At 38.9% G+C, this 13,870-nt stretch overlaps 1 protein-coding gene across 16 annotated transcripts in view; it reads right to left on the bottom strand.

The window, feature by feature from the left end:
* Nucleotides 1–6: 6 nt before the first annotated feature.
* ANKS1A (ankyrin repeat and sterile alpha motif domain containing 1A) overlaps nucleotides 7–13,870 on the bottom strand; it is a 124,536-nt gene continuing 110,672 nt past the window's right edge. For 8 of the 16 annotated variants that reach the window (XM_053393064.1, XM_053393052.1, XM_053393053.1 and 5 more), the window contains 10 exons: nucleotides 13,635–13,742; nucleotides 12,903–13,067; nucleotides 10,126–10,251; nucleotides 9,324–9,395; nucleotides 8,813–8,899; nucleotides 8,194–8,331; nucleotides 6,480–6,650; nucleotides 5,342–5,440; nucleotides 4,300–4,397; nucleotides 3,528–4,183 (listed from right to left, as the gene is read on the bottom strand). In XM_053393064.1, the coding sequence (XP_053249039.1) occupies nucleotides 4,144–4,183; nucleotides 4,300–4,397; nucleotides 5,342–5,440; nucleotides 6,480–6,650; nucleotides 8,194–8,331; nucleotides 8,813–8,899; nucleotides 9,324–9,395; nucleotides 10,126–10,251; nucleotides 12,903–13,067; nucleotides 13,635–13,742 (1,104 nt within the window). In that variant the 3' untranslated portion in view covers nucleotides 3,528–4,143. Of the gene's footprint in view, nucleotides 2,504–3,527; nucleotides 4,398–5,341; nucleotides 5,441–6,479; nucleotides 6,651–8,193; nucleotides 8,332–8,812; nucleotides 8,900–9,323; nucleotides 9,396–10,125; nucleotides 10,252–12,902; nucleotides 13,068–13,634; nucleotides 13,743–13,870 lie in introns of those variants that run through there. The other 8 variants (XM_053393058.1, XM_053393062.1, XM_053393068.1 and 5 more) reach the window with 5 other exon arrangements.

The raw sequence follows: 13,870 nt of genomic DNA, 5'->3' as shown, positions 1-13,870 counted from the left end.
AGAGAGATGTTGTGTCTAATTTTATTAATTTAGTCTGCTCTAAGTCATACAATTATGAAAAACAAACAACAAAACGACTGCTGGAAGCCCAGGAATATTTACAGTCTCGCCTTGTTGTAGTGAGGTCAGTCTATGTTGTTGCACAGATTGGTTATGTTTGGTACCACAAAAAACTGGACAGATTTAACAATTTTTATATACAGAAAATAAAAAGGAAATAGTTCAAGTATCAAAATACAAAGACAGATTAAATAACATTTTTATTACAAATCAGTCCCACTGCCATACATCACAATTAGCAAAGGAGTGTCTACATTGTAAACCAAACTGCCTGTTACCAAGAATCGACCTGCCCTCTTCAGGTGCAAGCATAGCGGAAATTCCTGCTGCTAGACATTCATACTGATCATGCAAAAGGAGACAATGTAGGAGTGAGGTATCACCCAACTCATTTTAGTTTCACGAGTGTAGAAGTTATTTTAAAAAGTGAGGTACCCTCAGATATCTGGTCTGCAGGAACAGCACAACTCTTAAACTGCTCTAGAATTTCTTTTATGGGGGGGGGGCAGAATTGTTATGTACCTCAGAAATCAAATAAAACTTTCATCTCAAGCTAAGAAAGTCAAAAAGGCCAGATCCTATGAGCCAACAATGGCATGTACAAAATAAAAAGATTGCAAGAGTTTGATTTTAATAACGTGATTTCCCATTCAAGAGCTAAGGAGCAGTTCCTTCAGCCACCTTAACATTTATAGTGTTTTCTTTTGGACACAAAAGATAAAAAGAAGTCTACAGAAGACATACATCTTTTTGAAAAGGGAAACATTTGGAGCACTGGGGGGAAGAGCATTGCTGGTGCCACTTCAGCATAGGTTGGTGCTAGAACAGCAACAGCATTTTCATTGAAACCTCAAAACGCATTCAGTGCCAGGAATATAGGGCACTTTTCTCAGTGTGCTGCAAAACCCCACAGAGAGGCAAGAGTCTCAAATATTGTACTAGTATTCAAACTGCTCGGAGCCCAGGAATAACTAAAATTCATAGGAAAAGTCCAGACCAGAATGGCTTTGATTACTTTCTTATAAAGAATGCCCAAGCAGGAGATACTGTCATAGATATTGCTATGTCCATGTAAACTCTTAGAAAGGAAGCACCTGATCACTGGAAGAAGCAAGTTGGAAGCTTTCACTCATTTTGTCACCATCTTCTAAGGCTATCCTCTCTATAGCAAAACAGTTCAGTGTGCATTCTCTCACAACAGTTATAAGTACCTCAGTATTTATAACCATCACCAGCATACCATTCACATATGAATATAAAGGAATGTTAATATTTCCAAAATTCATCCACCAATTATTTCCAAAGCCAGGCCTTTGGGATGATGATTTGGTTTTTTCTCGATACCTTTTCATCTGGAATAAGACTAAATTACATTTTAAAGATACAGAAGTCGAAACAAGCCATTAACAAAATAGGGTACCACAAGCTAACACAGACTTATTTGCACTTCCTCAGATAGGCTATAGAAAGATGTATATGTCACAGCCATAGCCAAAACCAGTGTTCGAGACTGTGATACTCTATGTGAAGTATACAGTCATTCTTGGGTGGAGTAGAACAAGAAACAACTGTTTCAGCATAATGCCCAAAATCTCTCCACATCTTTTTCATATTGTGAAACTGATATACTAAGTATACTTAAATTATGAACTAGTATAAAAAGTGCTAATCAGTGAATTAACTACTTAAAAATCCCAAACCATCAGGGCACAACCACATTTTCAAAAATATGGTACAGGAATGAGATGCATGGAGCTACAGTCCAGTTATTCAATGTATACATAAATGTGTGACAAAATTGTACTTAACCAGAAAATAAATACTGCAATAATAAGAGTTCTTTGCAGTAAAAGCACACTTGTACCAGGCATCAGTTCAGCAATGGTCATGAAGGGTTAAATATAATTTTTATTAAAAACGCCCTGTTTCCCACCTGTTTCACTGCAGCTGTGAAGGGTGTACAGTACCTTCACAGTTGCCAGTACCTTCAATGTTTAATATTGCAGTGACTTCAGAATCTTTGTCTACTACTTAGCAACCTCAAGTGTATAATGCTTAATATTCTAGCATTCACTCAGCCTATGCTGTAAGACAGGCACATTCACATTTTCTTTTAACAGTTAAGATTCTCCACTTTCATCAACACAACATGTTATGCTGAAATTGTGGATTTCACAATATTGCTGCATGTACACCACTGTTTTAAATCAGAGCATCAGTCTCTTAACCTCAGATGTTTCATTCTCTTGCTAAAAACACATACTGCTTTTTGTCAGCTTGTAGCTGGAATCTCTTTTCACTCAACTCTGGAAGTCCTTAATGAGCAGCCAAGGACATATCCCAGAGCCGGGTGTTGATCTTCATACATCACGGTTTCTCTGCTTCTTAGTGCTCTGCCCCTTTACTACATTTCCATGGAAGAACGTGGATGTCTGCTGTTCAGCTTGGCAGAAGGCAAACAGAATGGGGACAATATTAATGGAAAGAAATATAGGGAACGAGCTATTCATTCATGTAAAACTACTGAGGGAAGCCTTCCGTTACAGTGATGGAGAAGTTAATGGCCACAGCTTTGTGTGTTTTATAGCCATATGGAGGATGCCCTCTGTTCATAACCAACTGCTCTGATGCTTCTTGGATAGTTTACCATTAAAAGGCACATGTACTATGTTATCTGGTTTTCAGGAGAGAGAGAAATCACCAATAACTCCTGCAACTCTTACTGACAGAGATTAAAACTATTCATATTAGGGAAATAACTGTTTGCTTTTTGAGAATAAAAGCAAAGCACAGATGTATTTATTAACAATCAAATGTGCAGTAAAGAGACTAAATTCTTCAACTGCTATAATTGTACCTAGTTATAACTTAGTATAATTTCCTAGACATAATTCCAGGGACAGTGGGCAGATATCTGGCCCTACCTCACCTGTCAACAACAACTGTCTCACTGCTGGCCCTATTCTCTGAACAGAGAGAGATAAAAAATTGTTTGAGATCTTTGTCCAATATAGTGACTTCTCTACTCTAACAGTATCAGAAATAATCTCTTATTATCAAAAGCTGGTCCTAATCCAACATTTCTTTGCAATCATTGTTTAATGAGCTACATAAAGTTTGCCATTTGAAGAATGTAATAAGGCAAATACAACAGACACCTCACCTGCTTGAAGACAAATAAATGTCAAATATTTTGATAATGTCAGTGTGCCTGGAATGCTACATTTAGCAATTTTTAAAGGGATGCTATTTGCATGAAATTTTGACCCCTTCTAAAGGGGAACTGTGTTCTGTTACAGCAAAAGCACACCCTTGATTGTCAGTCTTTGTGTACAATTTAGTGACATGTGCCTTTGAAAGTTTCAATTTTAACAAGAGTTTGGGGGGGGGAATCAATTCAAAATTATTATTTATAAGCAGATTGGTTAATCTGAACAGAAAGTGATAATTCCAGGAAACGATAAAAAAAAAGGCATCGTGTTTAATGAACAGCTGAAAACATCCCTTTTTGGCATTTTCTTAAATATACCAAGCCTAACTCCTAGGAAAAAGGAAAAGCGCTTAATTAGAGCAGACGCACTGCCAAGTAGAACTTTATATTATACCATGCATTCAGATATCCAAGGACAGCAAAGATTGTGAGCAGCATCCATGCTAGGAAATCTGGTGAGCAAGAGGTTTGCAAGCAGTATCACAGTGGTTAGTGTCTTCTGAGACGATAAGTAGAAGAGTGCTACTTGTTGGAAACAGTTTTGTGGCCATGACTCAGTATGGAGGTATAAATCTAAATTGAGACAGCATGTACACATGAGACCAAAGTTGTAGAACAGTCCAAGGTTTAGAATGATAAATAGAAAAGGCCTATGGAGTGTTACTTCACCCCACAAATTCACAGTGTCAAAATGAAGAGAAAGTCAAGAAACACTGGGTGTTTTCTGAAATCCACATATTTGACTCCTACAGGCTTCATTTCTCCCACCTCACAGACATCTAAAACAGGTAGCTCTCTCAGTGAGTTACACTTGTTTCCATTAGGAGTATTCACAGCGTTCAGAAGAGATCAGATACAAAATGCTGTTTAGTCTATGGTATCCTAGTGCTGTTGCCTCTGATGGTGCCACACCTAGTGTCAGCAATGGAAGGAAGGAGGGATTTAGAACAGCAGACAGATCAGACTGCAAAGGCACGGTTAGACGGGATGGATGCAGGATTTGTTTTCAGAAGATAGTAGTCTCATACTTAGTGCTGAGGGTCCTCTTGGAATCCTGCTTGGGCTCTACAACCCAGGACACACTAGCATGGGACTGGGAGTCTTGGTCCACTTCAGATGGCTCGAGCTAGAAAACATTAGAAGGAGAGAGCATATCAGCCAAGCTGCTCATTATGAGAATGTGAAGGCAAACCTGTACAAAGACAGCTTTGGGAGGGAGCCGCCTAGGTCAGATTTTTTAAAAAGTATTTAAAGCAGAGGATTTGCACACATACAGGTATTTACCACTTAAAATGTTACCATAAAGACTTGGACCAGTTTTTCAGATTAAAGAAATACCGTATTTTTGCTCTATAAGACTCACTTTTCCCTCCTAAAAAGTAAGGGGAAATGTGTGTGCGTCTTATGGAGCGAATGCAGGCTGCACAGCTATCCCAGAAGCCAGAACAGCAAGAGGGATTGCTGCTTTCACTGTGCAGCCATCCCTCTTGCTGTTCTGGCTTCTGAGATTCAGAATATTTTTTTTCTTGTTTTCCTCCTCCAAAAACTAGGTGTGTCTTGTGGTCTTGTGTGTCTTATAGAGCGAAAAATACGGTAGATACAGCTCATTTTGGAAAAAGAACAAATTAAATTTTGTTTAAGCCCAAATCAATTATCAATTCAAGGTAGCAGTTTGTTGAAATTCACTAGAAACAGAATGCTTATTTGGAGTTTAAAGTGTTATATTCAGCTATCTAAGGTTAGGTTTTTATGATCTGATATATTCTCTTAAACAACAGAACTCTTCTCCTTGAATGTTAAATTGATTTTAATATGGTAAAACTCGGCAAATGTTGCACTGAAGAAACATTTTATGCTGGTGAGAAGTGTTACAAGCTTGTCCTTGAAACGCCTCTTGTGTAATGTATAGGAAAGCTTGAATGAATTAACCTAGCAAGGTCAAGACAGAAGGGAACATAGACAGAGCAGCAAAACTAAGGGGAAAGAATGAGGGAATCACTGAATGTGAGTTGGTTTGATAACAGAAAACGTTTGTAACGAGAGACATGTGACTGCAAGAATGGTAAAGACCTTAGCTCCTTGACTAACAGATTGCAGCGGCAGATAGGAGGGACGGTGTGTAGTACAGGTGTGACAGTAACAACAGCGACTATCGGGAGGGAGCGGCACCTGAGGAACGGGAGCAAGCAAAACACAGACAAAAGGTAACATTAAAGGAGAGCAACAAGTATAGAGAGCACATGGGCCAGTACTCTGGTATGTTTATTTCCTTGCTATATTGACAAGGACTCTTTATGGGAACTGCTGAAAAAAAGAAATGAAGTACTCAGTAAATGTGTCATTGATTACATGTTTCTGTCAGTCCTACAGAGGAAACTTCAGAAAGAAAGGGAGAAAGCCTGTGTGCACAAGGCACCAGCAACTAGTAGTTCTAAAAGCAGTAAATTCATTTTAGGGTGTCAGTATAGCGTGTAGGCTGCCCAAGCAACAATTTGGAGGGAAAACAACTTTACAGCACAGTCTTGATAGCAAAAATACTGTCCTGCGTCTTCATGGGTTCTCATTTTATTGCATTTCATCATGCACAGTTTTCAGCCAAGCAGTGGTTGCATGTTTAACTTAACAGATTTTGGTCCAATATCTATGTTCTCTAGAACTGTTGAGAAATGCCTCACGGCAGACAGACCTTTGTCATTCAGTGGTATGTAAGCTGGGACTTTACTACTTCAATCAGACACATGAATCCACCTCATGAGATGGTAGTGTGAAAGAGAATCCTTTTCTGCAAAAGTATTTCCCATCCACTACCCATCTTTTTTTTTTTCACTTTCAAACTATCAGCATTGTCAAGACAAAACACAGGATTACCATGCAGGAGGAATTCAAGTTAACTCAGGAAAAAATATGAGCAAACACTCTGATTTACTTCAATGAGCAGTTCTGGTATTTGGCCCTTGTCAAAATAGTGAATATATAATAAAAAGGTAAATCTTTGTATTAGTATACTTTTAAGCCTTTCCAGTAATTTGCAATTCTTTCTATTGTCTCATTGTTACTTGGTCAGCTAATTAGCTCTTAACTATCTTACTTACCTGAACAGGCTCAATGCATTATTTTTACAGTATTTTTTAAATCAGCTGTGGTGAGGCATCATGTTAAAAACTAGCATAACTACAGGAAAGAACCAAAGTTCTTTTAACATACGTACTGCTGATTTCCTCATGCTGGCTCGAGGTTTAGGCACCGGTTTTGAAGATTTTGTTTCTATCATTTCAGCTGTCAAAGCACCTGGAGGTTTTGATTTTTGGGCTTGGAGGGCCAGCTGGTAGGCTACTTCAAATGCTTGTCCCAGTGTCAGAATGATTTCATATGTTAGATTCTTGAGAAAATAAACACAAAGTATAACTTACTTCAGAAAGTAATGCCAAGAGTTATGATGCTAGTCTGTTTCTACAAACAAAATGAGTGCTGAGTGCTGTCTGGTATCTTGAAGACCATTTTATATGACAATCCTGTGTGTAAAAATTAGGGAATAAGCCCCATTTTGTATAATGAGGTAGTGATGGCCATTGGGACTGGTAGGGCAGAAGGCTGGGAGGCAAACAGTAGGTGGAGCTAGAGCAAATGACAGTCTAGAGTCGGCTAATTCTAGCTTTGCCCTCCTCCTCCTCCTCTCCACCACATGGACTAAAGAGGGGGAAGCTGTGAGCTGAAGCTCCCAACTTCATTTATTTCATATATACAGCTTAATATGAAAAAAAGTATCTAAATGGTTTACAAAAATATTATACAAGATATATCTACACAACAACAACAACAGGTAAAACAATAAAATCTCCCTAAAGCAAAATGTAACAGCACACTTTGAAAATATCTCAAGAGTCAGCAGACATGACTCAATAGCCTGGCCACGAAGTACCTGTAAGGTGGACGGAGGATCAGAGATCTACAGTCATCTAGAGCCCACCCAACCCTTCTTTGGAGAGCAAAGCCACTGTGGAAATACAAAGTTTGTCTGAGCAAACAGCTTCTGACGGGTACCTTTTAAAGTTATCCCTTTGTTCTGTGTGACTTTGGGCTTGCCGACACCAGTCACAGGAAAAAAGGATTCTGCCATAAGAAGGGATTCTGCCCAGTCAAGTCAGGCTACTGCCCTAAGCTTTGTGAGGCTAGTACTGGTATTGCACAACTGCCTTGCTCTCAGGACTTAGGAGCCCCTCTGGATTATTAACACTGGATTGACCTGGCAATTGAACAGTTTCTGGGAGGCTTAAAACCCAGCACTTTTTGCACAACTCTCTGAGCAGTGATTAGTGGCAGTTCCAGAACAAAAATACTGGTGAGGGCACAGAAAGGGCAAAGTGCATTTGGGGGTAGTGAATTTGAAAAGTATTTCTACTGTGTAACCAAAAGTAATCAAGTAATGGATGGGAGGTGAGCAATTTGTATGGGAAGACACTCTATTCCCCCACCCCACTATGTTGCCTATGGCTGCAGTTAATGTCCAGGATTGTAACAAAAAGCAGAAACATACTTCAGAATTCTGTGCAACATACATAGCTCTGCCATGAAAATCTTTTTTATCATGCAAGTTCTAAAATCCAAATATAAAACATTTGATACACCTCCAGTATTTACTTCTCATTTCCTACACATTATACCCTATATTTTGTAGAGAAAGCACTGTGGATTTTAAAATGTGTTAGAGAGTACCAGGACTGCTAGCCATTTCACATTCAGGGCAAAGAAACTATGGAGGAAAGTCCAGCATATGTTGCTTAAATTCTTGCACCCCAAGTTTGCGTATATGAATTACCAGCATTCCAAAAGCTTTTTGCTGCAAACCAACTACCTACAGATTATTTTTAGCAAGGCAAAATGCAAAGCAAAGAATCAAGCCATTTATATTCTACATTACTTACTACATCAATGGTACTGAAGACATGGCAGTAATGGTGGCTAGTTTGCAAGTCCTTTGTGATGTAGGCAAATGTACAGAGATCCTCCGGGTCCTGTGCAGCACAAGAGATGTTCCGGATTTCGTGCTCAGCAATAACATTCTGCCAAACGGAAACAAACAGCTTTTTTTGCTCAGTAACTGAAATTATCTTACGAAAACACTATTCACAATAAAATAACTTCTTATTAAATTTATTTACAACTAAATAGCAACTATGATTTTGGGTTAGAATACCCTGGGTGGTATTCAACTAACTTTTACTCAGAGCAGATCCATTAAAATTAGTGTCTATGACAAACTTCAGTCCATTGTTTTCAATATGTCTACTCCGAGACATTCTTTCAGCAACAAAAGCAGCATCCAAATACAGAATACAGGCAAGCACTATCTGAAAAACTGATACAAGGGAAAAATCAATCTCTACCTAACTTCTCTAGTGGCAATTCTTACAGGATTTACCATGACATTTTGATGTATTTACTGATAAGGAATGGGTAGTTGCATAACAGATTTCCATGATGTCACTGTCACTTGACATTCAAGATTTTAAGTATTAACTATGAGCTTAAGATCGTTCTCACCTTGTTAGATGCATCAATGAATTTCACTCCTTTGTAAGTGATAGATAATATTATAGTTGGGGTCTTCTTCATATGCTCTGTTGATTTCTTTGTAAAAGAAAAAAACTCATTAAGAGGCATGATTAAAACATTTCTCAGGATGGATTATACAGACAAGTTGTTTTTTAAATACGCATCAGGTTTTGGAAGAACTATGCTAGGTTTTTAAAGATACATTTTCAAGGCAATGAATATTCGGTGAAGTATATATATAATATATATACAACAAGGTATAATCAGACCTTACACACCCTAGCAGTAAATACTGCATACCAGCTGAAAACATATTTGCCAAACAAGTTGACTAAAACAAGGTAACAGATAATTGTAGGGGAATTACGAAATTTCGAAGTTTTGTGGTTTGGCTGTTATATCTTGTGCTTGCAGCAGCCTCCAAATCTTGAGCTACACAACACAGTTTACTTTTCAAGACTGGTATCAGAAGTTTTGATTTTACACAGTGCACACCTACCCTCATCTTTGCACAGGCATCCTGTGTAGATTCTGTCCCTCGAAGATCTTTGATTAACATGGAACCTAGATACTGTTTGAAACGGGGGAACAGTAGCAGCAACTATTAACACAAATATTTGTACCCCAAAAGATGAGAAGATATTCTTGCTTCCAAAAGGAACCAGGCAATCTTATAAACTTCTGCCTGGATAAGGCCAAACTGTACTAAGTAAAAGCTATTATGTAAGTGGCAGGACCATGCTTTCCAGCAAAGATGGGAAATCTGTTGTCTTCAAATCTTGTTGAATTGCAGTTCCCAGTAGCCACAGTCAGCATAGCCAACCGTCAGGGATGATGGAGATTGTAGTCCAACATCTGGAAGATCACAGGTTCCTCATCCATGCTTTACAGGAAGAACCAAGATTATGCAGCAGATGAATTAGAATCATAGAACTGTAAAGTTGGAAGGAATCTCAAGGGTTATCTAGACCAGCACCGTGCAATGCAGAAATCACAGCTTAAAAATCCCCCAACAGATGACCATCCAACCTCTGTTTAAACCTCCAATGAAGGATAGTCCACCACCTCCCAAGGTAGTCAGTCCTACTGTTGAACAGCTATTACCATCGAAAACTTCTTCCTAGTGTTTAGCAAGAATCTTCTTTTTTGTAATCTGAATCCATTGGCTTGTGTCCTCCCATCTGGAGGAAAACCAGAAAACAAGCTTGCTCTGTCTTCCATATGACAGCTCTTTAGATATTTGAAGATGGCTATTATATCAACCTTATTTTAATTTGTCTAAGAATCTAGAATATACGTACATTGGCTTCATACCCACAGGATTCAAATATAAGCTTCTCTGGTTGATGCTGCCAGTGTTGGACAGGGGCATAAGCAGCAGCCAGACTAGGGGGTCTGAGTGTAAGTTTAGATTCACGGCGTTCCTCCTGAAAACACAAGTTGCAGTTATAGTCAGAATTTGGTCTGGGATGCCTGCTCTACTGAGTATATTTACCAAGGGCTCTGCTCCTGCTCAAGTTGCTTGCCAAGCTCATCTGCAACCCTGCCTACCCTTCACCAATTCCCCCACCCCCAGACCTCACCAATGCCCCCAACCCAACAGACCAAGGTGGAAAATCCTTTTGGCTCCCACCCCCTTTGATGGTAGTAGAAAAGAGGGGGAATCTCATGGACAATGCACTTGTCAATCATAAATCTCCCACAAGAAGGATGGAAGCAGAGAAGGGAAACAAAGGCAGCTGGGAGGCCCAAGTGTGACAACAGCCTTAGGGAAATGCATAATAGGTTAAATATTTTTATAACCACTTTTCCACATAGTTCAAAGCCATATATACTTACAAAAATATAAATAAAACAAACAACTATCACTGGAAAAGCACATATAAGACATAGCATCCATGGAACATTTATGTTCTCATTTAAATGTGTGAAAAAGGAAGATTTTACTGTCTTTTTAATAAGATAACAATGCTGGTGTCTTCCAGAGTTTGGGGGCTAGTGCTGAAACAGTCTCTCTGCTATCTTAATCAGTTTAATGAAAGCAGCAGACAGCAAGGCCAACTGAACCTCATCTGGCAAATGGGCTCACATGGGCTATTACAAATGTCAAAACAGCCTATCGCCTGTTGACATATTAACTATTAAAAAAATAAACATGGAAGGTGAGAGACTGACTTATGAAGACCTCCTCAAAAGATCGGAAAGGGGATGGAAAATTAGACCCTATGAAGAGTTAAAAAGTAAATTAACAGGTTGGCTGCAGTATCACCAAATTAATGCCTTATGGAAGGATGATAAAAAGATTGGAATGAATGAGAAAAAATCTAAGTTCCAGGTAGAAATAATAGAAAGTAAAACCAAATTACTATCAAAAATGTATAATCAACTTTTGGATTGGGACACCAAGGACGAAGAAGTTAAAGAGGTCATGATAAAGTGGGCCATAGACATTGGATACAATTTGGATTATGAAAAATGGACTAAGTTGTGGACTAAAGGAATGAAATTTACAGCTTGTACTGCCCTCAGAGAAAATATGGAAAAGATGATGTATCGTTGGTACATCACTCCTGTGAAATTGCAAAAAATGTATAAGACTGGTGACAAAAGATGTTGGGAGTGTAAATCTAAAGGGGGGAGCTTCTACCACATGTGGTGGAAATGTGAAGAAGTTAAAAAAAAATTGGGATTCCATCTACAACGAACTAAAGAAAATACTTAAATACACCTTTGTCAAAAAGCCCGAAGCCTTCCTTCTGGGAATGATTGGAGAGGAGATCAAGAAAGAAGACCATTTAATGTTTCAATATGCAATTGTAGCTGCCAGGATTTTGTTAGCACAAAATTGGAAAACCCCAAATATCCTGACTGTTAAAGACTGGCAAATTAAATTGTTTGAGTATATGGATTTGGCAAAAATGACGCAGAATATCAGACAGAAAAAAGGCATAAAGTTTATTGACGATTGGTATAAATTCATAACATATATGGAAACAAACTCTAGAGATATAAAAATTACAGTAGGTATAACATAACTCTGGCGATGTGTAGATGCTATAAAATGAAAAAACTGCAGAATGGTTTTAATTTTCACATAACCCAAAATCGAGATGAAGGGAAGTCAATCGCTATTTGTGGATATTTAATGTCTGTTTTTTGGTCGGTGTATGTGTTTTGCTTTGGGTGATGTTTGTTTTTTTCTTTGGTATGTGTAGGTTATTCTTTGTTTGTATTTTCCTTTTTTTGTTGTTGTTTGATCATAGAAAATGATTAAAAATAAGTTAAAAAAACACACCAAATGTCAAAACAGCATCACACAATACCATCCTTGTGACTAGGGTAGTGTCTGGCTACCTCTAAAAATGTCTTGAACTAGGCAGGCACGTTTCCACTGTAACATACAAGATATAAAGGCAGACAAAGCTTGATAAACAGCGACAAACTGGCTGCTGTATCTCAGCAATTATAATAATGTTAATAATGTCAAGACTGGGAACACCCATAACTAGACACCCCTCCCCATGGCAATTGTACAGTTTCTGAGAGCCTTAAAAACCAGTACTTTTTGCACAGCTTTCTGAGCAGTGATCAGTGGCAGTTCCAGGATAAAATACTGGTGATAAGCAGCAATGCACTAAATCTGCTTCCATATTGGGGGTGGCAGAGGCAGCAGCAGCAGCAGCAGCAGCAGCAGCAGCAGCAGCAGCAGCAGCAGCCATCCTTCACTACTGTGGGTCTCCAGTCGGCGAAACTGTGCTACAGCTCCCATGAGATTCGCCCTCTTTTCTACTACCATCATAAAGTAACTTTGATTCTTCTTGCTACATTTCACAGTGCCATTTCCCAACTTGTGGAAACCAAACCAGCTGCAAGGCTTTCATGCCTCCACCCACCAATGTCAGTCATGCCCCTCAGATGTCCTCACCAGAGCAGGTAGCCATCTTAGAGCATAACAATCTATTTCTAATGGCCAACCAGCCATTCCCCTCCATGCCCCGCTCAACTACAGCTGTAAGGTTAGAGGCCCCTGTCTTACAAGCTAATAGAAGACTTTCTATAAGAAAACATAATGGAATACCTGTGCCTTGAGTCTCTCCGTTCTGGGGTATGATGCAATGTCATGGCTGCTCTCATGTCTCTTCTTTCCAGCATCCCCCAAAGGCAGCAGAAGATCTGCAGACCTCCCTGTACAAGAGTCACTCTGGCTTAGGGGTGAAGACGTCTGGGATATCAAATCCTGGCACTGAAATCAAGGTGGTACACATTACAAGAATTAGATTTGCACAGGGTATATTCAGAGCACCTTGCCCACAATAAATAAAAATGCCCCTATTAGGCAAGGCTCAGTCCCCCCCCTTTTGTTTTAGTATGATCATTAAGGTCAACATAACCAGTAAAAAGGAAGTTTAGTTCATTTATACCCTGCTTTTCCATGATGAACTATACTCAAAAGGGCTCACATTAACTTATTATAAAAGTACATAATATTCTAAATGCTACAAAACATATCAATAAATTCAAATGAGACTTAGTTAACGTCCATCATGAAGAAAATTGATTTAATTTGGGGCTGTTTACTTTGTAGAGACAGAAGTATAAATGTTGCATTTCTATTCTATGACTTGAGGTCCACTTGGAACTGTTCTGAAGCACCTGAGTTCTAAACTTTCAAATGGTTTCCAAAATCCAGAGGCATGTGCTCAATCAAAGTTTAATTAAAATGGTGTGTAGAAAGAAAAGCAAGACCTACTGGGGACAGAAATGCTGTAGCCACCCCCACCCCCATTCTTCCTTAAAAACGATGACTCACTCTTAGCTGAGAGAACCGTGGTGGTTTCTGTGGGGGCTCCTCATATGGTCTGTCTGCCAGAGAGGCTATTATACGCTTACGGTGGCCAATAAGATTTACCTTAAGTACCTACAGGGAAAGAGAACGTCAGAAAAACATGCTACAAAAAACTTTCTACATTGTGGCTTCTCAGTATTAACACAGCACTGCAATCTTTCACCTTGTGAATCACCAGAATTTTCATCTTAACTGGAACT

The sequence above is a fragment of the Podarcis raffonei genome, chromosome 6 (assembly GCF_027172205.1).
Source record: "Podarcis raffonei isolate rPodRaf1 chromosome 6, rPodRaf1.pri, whole genome shotgun sequence".
NCBI lineage: Eukaryota > Metazoa > Chordata > Lepidosauria > Squamata > Lacertidae > Podarcis > Podarcis raffonei.
Note: the sequence above shows the minus strand (reverse complement) of the source record. Positions and strands in the feature narration are given on the sequence as shown.